General features: G+C 39.9%; 2 protein-coding genes across 2 annotated transcripts in view; both read right to left on the reverse strand.

Moving 5' to 3' along the window:
* Window positions 1–4,201, reverse strand: part of col28a1a (collagen, type XXVIII, alpha 1a) — a 33,396-nt gene extending 29,195 nt beyond the window's left edge. The window contains exon 1 of the mRNA XM_052136286.1: window positions 4,006–4,201. The gene's annotated coding sequence lies outside the window, so the exon portion shown is untranslated. The remainder of the gene's footprint in view (window positions 1–4,005) is intronic.
* Window positions 4,202–7,215: 3,014 nt separating this feature from the next.
* LOC127650705 (replication protein A 14 kDa subunit-like) lies at window positions 7,216–11,704 on the reverse strand. Its single transcript, XM_052136302.1, has 4 exons — window positions 11,504–11,704; window positions 11,147–11,221; window positions 10,953–11,061; window positions 7,216–7,412 (listed from the first exon to the last, which is right to left on the reverse strand). Exons 1-4 carry the CDS (start codon window positions 11,600–11,602, stop codon window positions 7,330–7,332), a joined length of 366 nt encoding a protein of 121 aa, XP_051992262.1. The 5' UTR covers window positions 11,603–11,704; the 3' UTR covers window positions 7,216–7,329.
* Between the last annotated feature and the right edge of the window lie 13 nt (window positions 11,705–11,717).

Raw genomic sequence — 11,717 nt, forward strand, 5'->3', positions numbered from 1 at the left:
GTCAGGCAATTTCCTTCCTTGGAATTGAACTAGACTCTGTGGCAATGAAGGCTCGCTTATCTACACGGCGCGCGCGTCTTTTCTGATGAACAGCCTCACGCCTCTGAAAAAATTTCAGAGAGTGTTAGGTTACATGGCCTCAGCAGCAGCAGTACTTCAGCTGGGTTTACTGTGCATGCGCCCGCTTCAGCATTGGCTAAACACTCGCGCGTCTCGCCGGGCGTGGGCCACAGGCCGCCAGCCGATCAGAGTGACTCAGACCTGTATATCAGCTCTGCAGCCTTGGACGGTGGCCGAATGGTATCAGCGGGGAGTGACGATGGGAGCTGTATCTCGCCGAAAAGTCATCTCGACAGATGCGTCCAACACGGGTTGGGGCGCGGTCTGCGAGGGCTCGCCGGTTTTCGGCCTATGGTCAGTTCAGGAAAAGCTCCTTCACATAAATTGTCTGGAAATGATAGCGGTCGAGTACGCGCTCGAGCGCTTCCTCCCGGTCATTCAGGGTCACCACGTCCTGGTCCGTTCGGACAACAGATCTGTGGTATCCTATCTAAACCGTCAGGGCGGTGTCAGATCCAGGAACCTCTTCCATCTGACAAAACGCATACTAAGTTGGTCCTAGGGCCACCTGCGCTCGCTGAGGGCGATGCACGTGCCAGGCCACCTGAACGACGGCCCAGACAGACTGTCCAGAGACAATGTTCCCCCAGGGGAATGGTCCCTGCATGCTCAAACAGTCCAGAAATTATGGCAAATATTCGGCAGAGCAGAGATAGACCTCTTCGCGTCAGAAGAGAACTCTCAATGCCCAGTATTTTTCTCGAAGCGAGGACGCAGCTGGCCCAGGACTGGCCCAACCGCCCGCTTTACGCCTTCCCTCCCGTCTCGCTATTGCCACAGGTAATGCAGAGGATCAGGGAAACGCGTCACTCGGTGCTCCTCGTAGCCCCGCGCTGGGAGAATCAGACATGGTTCCCGGAGCTTACGCAGCTGTGACTGACAGCCCCGTGGCCCATCCCAGTGAGATCAGATCTCCTCTCTCAAGCTCGCGGCACGATCTGGCATCCCCACCCAGAGCGCTGGGCGCTGCACGCATGGGTGATCAACGAGTACCCGTCGCTTTGCCAGAAGGAGTAATGAACACTATCATACACGCTAGAGCCCCTTCCACGAGAAGACTCTATGCGTCCAAATGGTCGGTGTTTTCAAAATGGTGCACCGACAGAGAACTGGACCCACGGACATGTGGGGTGTCGTCACTGCTCGTGTTTTTACAAGAGCTGTTGGATAAGGGCAGATCCCCATCTACGCTCAAAGTGTACGTGGCGGCCGTCGCGGTGTTCGCCGAACCCCTGCACGGCCAGTCACGGGGAAAAAACGAGCTGGTCATCCGCTTCCTCAGGGGAGCTAGAAGGATGAACCCCCCGCGCCCCCATCGGTTCCTATCTGGGATCTTTCTGTAGTTCTCGAAGCTATGAAAGCCCCCCCTTTCGAACCGCTTGAATCCGTGGATTTGAAATACCTTTCACTCAAAACCGTTTTTCTGACTGCCCTGTCATCAGTTAAGCGTGTGGGAGACCTTCACGCGCTGTCTGTCAGCCTGCGTGTATGGAGTTTGGACCAAGTGACTCCAAGGTCATTTTAAAGCCTAGACACGGCTATGTCCCCAAGGTGATCGGTACTCCTTTCAGAGCACAGATTATTACCCTATCGGCTCTGCCAGCATCCGATAGCGAACGCGACACAAATCTCCTTTGCCCAGTCAGAGCACTGAGATTGTATACTGCGCGCTCCGCCTCTTTCAGACGCAGCTGAGCAGCTTTTCGTTTCGTTCGAGGGCGCACCAAGGGTCTCGCCACCTCGAAACAGACACTGTCTAGATGGATAGTGGACGCTATTGCTGCCGCGTAGGCGTCGAAAGACCTGCCATGCCCGTTAGGCATTAGGGCTCACTCCACCAGAGGCATGGCCTCCTCGTGGGCATGGTCCAGCGGGATTTCCATTCAGGACATATGTGTGGCAGCGGGCTGGGCTTCCCCCTCCACCTTTGTCAGATTTTACAATCTGGAAGTGCCCGCTCTGCAGGCAAAACTACTAGCGGTTTAATACGCTACAGCTCCCCTGGTGAGCTGCACTAATGGGACACATTCCACACAGACCGGCACCGCCGCTCTGTTTTTCCCTTCCCACTATGTGCTTATGTATCACACACACACTGACCCGCACTCTTGCTGGCCAAATATTATTTCCCCACTCACAAGGGCTCCCCCGGGTCCCCCCACCCCCCTAGGCTCATGCAGTGGATGCTTGGCGCGCACGGCGTTGACGGGTTCCCGTAGCGTAAGCTAGCTTACGCAATACGAGAGAACCTCTCGTAAGAGAACGTCTCGGTTACCTAACGTAACCTCGGTTCTCTCTAGATGAGGGAACGAGTATTGCGTAGCTGGCCGTGTAGGCGTCGAAAGACCTGCCATGCCCGCGTAGCCCTGCTTTTCGCTTCATTCAATGAAAACCAGGGTTCCAGCCTACGAACTGCGCTTATATGCACCCTAGCCACGCCCATTCTGGCGAGCTTTGGGACAGTGAGCGCGCGGGCGCCTCTCATTGGGCGCGAGTTCACGCAAGTTCGTCTATAGGCTGCAGCAGTTGCCGCAGAGCAACCAATGAGCTCGCTAGCTAGCCCGCTCAAGGTCTGCAGTTGCTGCACTGCGTTCACAAATGATACAAAATTAAGGATAATTTTTTGGCTTCAATATCTCAGAAAAGATTAATCTTTCCTGTAGCATAAGCTAGCTTATACTCGTTCCCTCATCTAGAGAGAACCGAGGTTACGTAGGTAACCGAGACGATTGCGTGGTAGAAACTGATCATTAAGGTAACAGCTGGGCATTTACATTTTTTACAGTGTTCTTTTCATTGTTCTCCATAAAACATCTGGAAAATTTGCCAAAAATAATGCATTGGTTTTCAAGCCCTATTAGGAAGAACATGTAAGTTCATTCTGACAGACAGCTTCGCTATTATAGCATTGCAAAAACATCATAAATGCAGCTCTCGAAATAAAATCAGTACTCCTGCGCAAATCATAGATGTGTTTTCATCCACACCATCTCCACTACTGTTTGGACTATTATCCTCCACCAATTTTCTGAATATTTTGAGTCATTTAGATTTTAATTGAAGTCATTAATTATGCAGTTAGTTTTTCCATCAACCAATTATACTGATTGTTACAATTCAGTTAAAATTGGCCGAAGGTTCTACATCTAATAATCTACATCGTAACTCCAGAAATGATGAGGGACAAGTCAAGAGGGATATTTCCTGTGAGCTGCCCTGAGGCAGTTTCGTTTCAACCCTGAACCTGCTCTAGAATGATTTTACCCTTTTATTTTACAATGTTAAACTTCTTTATACTTAAATTTGATACTTTTTGTATCTTGCTGCTGCAAATTTCAATGCATCCATTTACAAAATTTTACCATGGTAACCATACAGATATACCATAAATACCATGGTTCCAACAGTTCTTGTTTCTATAATAAAACAGTGGAAAAAGTGGTATTAGCTAACACCATCAGATTCTAAAAGCTTCAAACATAGGTAAAAGGAGATCCCATATTGATTTGTAATTTCACAGCAGTAAGTATAATTGTTATTTAATAAATAATAGAAGAAGAAAAAGAAAAGTATCATTGAAACTTTATACACAGCACCATATTAGCATTAAAATATTCTAATAAAAACAGGAGGGGGTCCACATTAAATTCTATCTGACTCTGTGTCAACATTCTGAACATATTTTGGTAACACCTTAGAATGCAGATTCATACTTAATAGGTAACTATGCAGGAACTAATGCAGGACAAATGAGTAGCAGTAGTGTACTTTAACAACTGTTTTTCACTATGAGTTAAGGATGTCAACATGCTATTTACAAATCAAAGCCACAAGTCAAACATATTATCAAAAATGAACATTTTCTGGTGGTCACTTAAGCCTTACCAAATTATTCAGCTATTCTGTCTCCTCAATAATCCACTCATCAATAATCCAGACCAATCACTGCAGTCCAGTTACACCCTCATCGTGTGTGATATCTCAGTTGAGAGGGCTAGAGGCCAAATAAGCAAAGTTTCATTGAATCCAGGCATATAGTCTCTGAAAATGAAGAAATATTCTCTCTCTACTCCCTCGGTGCTCAATGTGGCAGTGTCCCTGGCAGTCCTGGGAATTATAGAGTTAAACCCCCTTTTGTCTGAAGACAGGGAGGGCAAGTATTTTGACAGGGATGATTCCTGGGTTGATTCCCATATCCCTAAAACTCACACCTCTCTTATCAACTCACAGACACAGTGGCGTATATGAACAAAATGAATAAATGTGTCTTAAATGACAGTATATTACAGATATAGTAATTGCTGTATTACTTACATTTATAAGACTTTATCAAGGGCAGATGGCAGAGGAACATCCTCAGAGAAATCTGCAGGTCGAAACTGGATTTTTCTGTGTCCTCAAGCTATAAAACGTATGCCCCTTTTACAAACAGAAGCCTTCTCTCAACTAAAAGAATTATTACTATTTTAACAGGATTACCTTATTTTTATACTGCATGTTTTGTTTCCATATTTCCATAGAGATATGTTCTTTTTTTTAAAAAAAGTCAATATTAATACATTTACAAAAACACAGAATGTTGTTTATGTTTTTGTTTCTATATGGATGAGTTGGATCGGATTTATTTACTTATTTATTTATAGATTTTGGTCACTACATACAGTAATTCCTATCCATCCATTTGTGCAATTTCATGGTTTTAATGTCTTCACTATAAAATGTAGAATATAGAAATCATAAACTTTTGACTAAGGTCACCTCACACCCTGTTTCCATCCTTCGTCCTCTTTTGAATGTATGCAAATGAACACACAATCCTTGACCCATCTGATCAAATTTAGCTCAGTTCTCAATAATAATAATAATAATAATAATAATACAAATATGGAAACCATCAAGTCCTCTTGATGGCCCAATTAGTGGTATACCTCTCTGCCTGACAACTTACAAACATTTTTTTCACCAGTTAAAGGTGAAAGTTTGACTCCAGTCATACAATTGACAATTGGTTACTAAATCAACTTAAATCATTACTCTAAACTGTCACTGGATTTGAAATCTGATCATATTGACCAATGCACTTGTTTTTCTAAATTTGGATATTAATTCTGGATAATACTGTAGAATGGAATTATAGTTCCTCAAAAGGTATATTTACTGTTTCATACACAAATTGAGTTTGACAAGTTGAAAAGTACTTGATAGTTTCTCTTTGCTGTTTAAGATTAATTCTTATTTTAATGCTCTTATCTCTGTTTTGAAGGCACCAAATGTAAGTTAATTCCAGGGCAATCTTCTGCCCAGGGCACATCAATGAGTCATGAGGAAAAACATGATGGAGAGTCTTCTTTAATTACTCTGTGCCCCTAAGCATGTTCACAAGAACCAACCGCAGAATGAGCTTCAAGCCATTAAACTTTACTCATTCAAGTGTTCAGCATATAAAAAAACATGCACAATGATATGTGACTAAAGTGCTGTGCTAAAAGACAGTTTAATGGGCCTGGGAACTTACATTCACGACAACAGTGTATGAAAAGTTTCTTGAACCCATTGTGTTTGGGTAATTTGTTAAACATGTCAGAAGGTAATATGGAGAACCCTTCCTGAGGCAATGAGTACATCCGAAGAGCTGGAATATCTGATGCTGCAGGAAAATAATTAGTGCAAACTGCTTGTAGATCAACCAGTATTGTGATAGTGTTCCTTCATCATCAGCAATAAGTTAAGTTGATGTCTTCATTGGCGCTTGGCAGCTATGCAGATTATTTGAACTCTAGAAGGTCATGAACTTCAGATGACCTTGTAATGTAAACAAGCATATATATATATATATATATATATATATATATATATATATATATATATACACACTGTATATTCATGTTCAGATTTCTCACAGAATATACATGCAACATCCATGAAAGTGCATGTCTAGTATACATCTGTATGTTTCCAGTACTGATCAAATAAATGGCAGCTGCTTGACCTTGGGCAACTCCTCACAAATATATTGTACTGAATGGAGACCACCTATTGCTCATTATATTAAATACATCTGAACACCTTACTCGAACGGCAGAAAAATACTAAAACAAAATTTGATCTCGAATACAATTGTAAAAATAAACATAATAATTGAAAAATAAACCATGAACTATATATAGTTTAACACAAATCTTATGCATTTGTTTAATAAAACAGTAATAGTGATTGTCATTGACATAATTTGATGTTCCACTATATTTTCAAAGTTTGGACTTAATTACTACCTGCTCTTTGAATCTCCAAACTGCAAATACAGGAACCGAATTTAAACTTTGTGCTGAGATAGGTGGTTTCAAAAACCGTCTTAGCACAATGACCTACAGTTTTTCTCAGGAAAACAGCACATTTCACACACCAGTTTGTGCACATACACCCACAATAGTGCAAACACTCCCACCCACGGATAGGACGTAGTGCGTAGTGAACTCATAGTGAAATAAGAGCCCTAGAACTCTAAAAATAAATGTAAATGTTGAGCTTTTTGTTTGACATTTGGTGTTGTCATTTTGTGTAACACATTAAAATGAAAAAATAAACCAGCAATCACTGCCTAAACTCCTCCCAAAAGCTATACTATTAGTCGAAGGTTCATTGCAATGTAAAAATGCGTAAATATCTCTAATATGTCTTAACAATTGATTATAAATGGTTCTCAGTTTGCTAGACATTTACTAATGTGTGGATGTCCAATGCATAATAAAGTAGTATTTAATTTGTTTGTGACAGGACTACATTTCTTGTTTTTTACAGTGGCTTCAATGAAAATAATTTCTTGTTATATAATTTTGTTTTTTTCTGCAAATCTCAGGAAACCATCAGGAGTTCCTTTATGTTTTTTTTTGTTGTTTATAACAACACTGTAGCAGACAAGATATCCTAGATGCTGTTAATGAAGCAAACTGTCTTCCACCATTTTCTTTAGTTATTCTAAACAACTTAAAGAACAAAACTGAAGAAAATCAGGTTTTCTGTTTGTTAAATAACAACAATGAAATAAAAATAGTGGGTGGGGGGAAATAAGAATCTTGTAATATAAATAATGAGAGATTTAACAAGTTTTATTTCAAGTAACAAAAACAAAATCGTTTACATATTTTACAAATAGCAAATATCTAATTATACAAGAAAAAAGGCAAATAAAAGAAAGCTGCATGGACCGTTTTAACTGCTTACAGGAACCTCGAAAGGGTAATGCTGTGGATAATCATGTAGGACTTTAAGAGCTTCATTGTACAGCTCCAAATCTGGAAAACAAGAGAAAATGTTTTAATAAAAATCGCAACATACTTGGACATAGACGGTAGCCACTTTCACACATGTAACCTAGTAAAATTGCAGAAAAATAGTTAACTTTTGCTGGTTAATGTACACACATCTGCTATTCGTACCACACGCCTTTTTCCGTTTTGTGAAAATCTTTAAAATCTTTGATGGCATCTTTAAAATGCCATTAAACTCTGAGATGTATTTCATTATTTTATCAGTCGACAAATGTCTCATCCGCTCGGATGGAGAGAAGCGCTTTTAGGCTGGATTAAACACTACACCACTTCTAGAATATAAAAATACTAGATATCACACACTTACCGACAAGGTTAAAGGCTACAGACAAAAACTGGGCATCACACACTAATCGACAGAGCATCGCTGCGTCTGTCGAGTTGATCAGACCACAAACTCAAATGGAAACACACGGCTCACTCTAGGAGATGCATGACAGACAGGGCTGGGTATTGATGCAGATTTGTCAATTAGATTCTGATTCACAAGCTCTCGATTCAATTAGACATCAATTCATCTGGGTGTCTTTCAGCTCTAACGTCCCTTTTGCTTACATATTAAATAAATCATCTCCCAAATAATGTTGTTAATTATACAGGGGAATATTTTCACTAGGTAGATTATGAAAATATTGATTTTACTAACTATATTTTATTAGTTCTTAATCATTTATCTTTTTTTTTTTTTTAAAAGAAAAAATAATACATTTGTATTCCATCAATAAATATTACATTATATTGTATATATACCATTTTATTACATTTATTGTTTAAATGCATAATTCATACTATTTTCATACTATGTGCATGAGTACTCATTCTGCACCAGCTACTTTAGTAAAAACAACTAGAATATCGCAAATTAATTTCCCTTTCCACATATCCCTGCCGTGAGCAGCAGTACGCAGTTTACCCTCAGAATCTTTAATCAAATCACAGTTACAATTGAGTCCACTGGGGGGCACTGTGGATCCATGTTGTTGAGGTGCTGGATGAGAGAAGACAACCATGGCGTCTGAGCTTCTAAGCCAAAGCTAAGCTAAATTACAAGGCAATACTTGTAATATTTTGTTTCTTAATGAAATCTACTCTGTTTTTGGTTCTTGTTAGACTCATGCAAAACTCAATATCTGATCAGACCAATATGTGTGTATGAGGGTAAATCTCTTAACACAGGCATTTTATAAAAAACAAACTTTAACCACTTTTTCCTCTTCTAAATAATAACATGCGAAATGATTAAATGTGATGGCCTTTATATAGACTCAAGAGTTTATATAAACTCACTGAGCACTTTATTAGAAACACCAGCACACATACTTATTCATGTGATTATCTAATCAGCCAATAACGTGGCAGCAGTGTAATGTATAAAATCATTCAGATACGGGTCAGGAGCTTCAGTTTATGTTCACATCAACCATCGGAACGGGGAAAAAGTGTGATCTGAGTGATTTGAACCATTATGTTGTAAAAAACTAGATTTGTTTTTCAATTGAGACATTAAACTAAAGTCAAGCCTTTCTTGTCATTAAAGGACCTTGAAAAGGTCATTTTTGCCTGTCTGGATTACTGTAACTGCCTTTATAAGTATTAGCCATGCTTTTCTATCAAGATTACAAATGGTCCAAAATGCAGCAGCAAGAATTCTGATGGGTGATCGCAAGCAAGTTAATATCACTCAGATTTTACATTCTCTTCACTGGCTCCATGTTCAATACAGAATTGTTTATAAATTACTGATTTCTGTTTTTAAAGCACCCTCATACCTTGCTGATAGGCTACATAAACATAACACTCATAGCTCGTCAGATCAGAAGCTTTTGACAGTTTCTAGACCTAGAGTAAAGACGAGAGGTGACCGCGTCTTTGCGGTAGCGGCCTCTAAACTTTGGAACAACTTAATTATATTAGAACTGCTTTAAAAATATCAGATTTTAGAACCAAGTTGAAAACATATTTGTTTACCCTGACTTTTAACCAACATTAGAGGCTGTAAAAAAGGCATTTTGTATTTTTGTGCGTTTCTGAATGGGTATGTATAGGTTTCCAATTTGGAATGCCCAATTCCCACAACTTAGTAGGTCCTTGTGGTGGCACGGTTACTCTCCTCAATCCGGGTGGCAGAGGACAAGTCTCAGTTGCCTCCATTTCTGAGATTGTCAATCCACGCATCTTATCACGTGGCTTGTTGTGCATGATGCCGCGGAGAATCACAGCATGTGGAGGCTTATGCTAATCTCCGTGATCCACGCAAACTTACCACAAACCCCATTGAGAGCTAGAACCACTAATCGCAGACACAAGGAGGTTACCCCATGCTACTCTACACTCCCTAGAAACCGGATCAATTTGGTTGCTTTGGAGACCTGGCTGGAGTCACCCACACCCTGGATTGGAACTAAGGACTCAGGGGTGCTAGTCAGCATCAATACTCGCTGAGCTACCCAGGCCTCCTAACATCTGTTGTTTTAAACTGTGCTCTATAAATACAATTTTATTGAATTAAATGGAATAATTTTACTATCTGTCCAATTTGATTCCTTTTTTTTGGACTCCAGAGTAACTAAATCAACTCCTGCATGAGTCCGCGCATCCTGAACTTGTACGTGCTTTAACCATTAATCTTACGACTCCATTCACACGAAGCATCAAAATGAAACTTTTCAGGTAATGTTACTTCTCATTCAGGGAAATATACAGTGCTAAATATACTGGTAATTTAGAACGGGTTGAATTTTCTGTTGAAGGTTGTATTAGGGATGTTAAAGATTATCCGATAATTTATTGATTTCCATTAAGAATTTGATCAACTAAGCTTATTGATCATCGATAAATTAATTTGAGGACAAATGCAGTGATCAGCAGACGTTGATAAGGCTGTATATAGTTACACGCCACTAGAGGGCGCTTATACTCTGCACTTTAAAAATACAACATGACAACAAGCACTGTTGATCTGGTTTCATCCCAACCAACAATTACATCAGCAATCGCCGGGAAAGCATGAAGGCACATTCTGCTAACATCACACTATCACCAGAGAAGCGGTAGCTTATGTTATGTGTTTACGCACCATATTAAGATTTAACTTAATTTCCAATAAAAAATATAAGCCCAAAGATCCAAAATATCCCACAACGTGAAGTTTTAATGAACTCAAATATGTAACAAGTTATTATTCTTAAGTATCTTAAGATACATGTAACAACTAACATTATTTCATTAACAGTAATTAAACTATTTCCAAATTTGAACTAAACACTGCCTAACTAAGAATACTTTCAGGAAAATACTTGCATTTTGTAAATGTAATAATTGAAAATATATTTAAACAATAGGCTACATGCATAAATTATTTAGTCATCCTTAACGTTAACGATTAATAGATCGTTATTTTCCACGATGATCAATTATGAAAATGTCTGAAAATTGACATCCCTTGGCTGTATGTGTGAAAGCAACTTGTAAAAGGCAAATCAGAAAAATAACAACCAACAATACCAAAAGGGATTTTGTCTTCTCGATACGGATTATATGAAACAGCCATGATTGTTCCTTTGTTGGACACCATGCCAATAATCTCCACAATCCCACTCAGCTCTTCATCCAACTAGAAGGGGGGAGGGGGGGAAGAACACCTTTTATTAAAGTCAACATCATCTACTGAAGTGTAGCACACTGAACTGATCACTCACAGGATCATTGAGCTCCACTGATGCCATCTTCCCTTCTCCATCTGACAGGGTAAGAGCCTTTCCTGATGGATGGACCTGCCAAAACACCATCATTCCGTCACAATTACGTACTGGATATACTGGTGTGCAATAAGCACACCAAATTTGCCTGAACAGGCTTGTTTTTATGTAAAGGATGTACACGTATATGGTACAGTTCATCAGGTAAATAAAAGAAAAAGTTATGTTAGTGAATAGTTCATGCTAATGTATTTTCCTATATACAGTTAATGTGTAAATTAATTAATGCATGCGCATTATTAATGCATGCTTTAATTAATGCATGCTACCAATCTGTAGCCGTGTAAAAACGAATACCTTTTCCAAGCGTCCAACGAAGCAGACTGCTCGACTAATGTACTGCGACAACATCGATGCATTGATTCTGTGTTTTGGAGATTCGTAAACGCCTGTCATTGTGGAATTGAATGGTTAAACACGAGTCTCGAACGGTCAACTCTCAACAGAGCTCTTCACACAGTCAGAACCGCGGGAAAACTGACGCCAAGTGACGTAATTCCGGAGTGATAAG

This window comes from Xyrauchen texanus, chromosome 10 (genome assembly GCF_025860055.1).
Source record: "Xyrauchen texanus isolate HMW12.3.18 chromosome 10, RBS_HiC_50CHRs, whole genome shotgun sequence".
NCBI lineage: Eukaryota > Metazoa > Chordata > Actinopteri > Cypriniformes > Catostomidae > Xyrauchen > Xyrauchen texanus.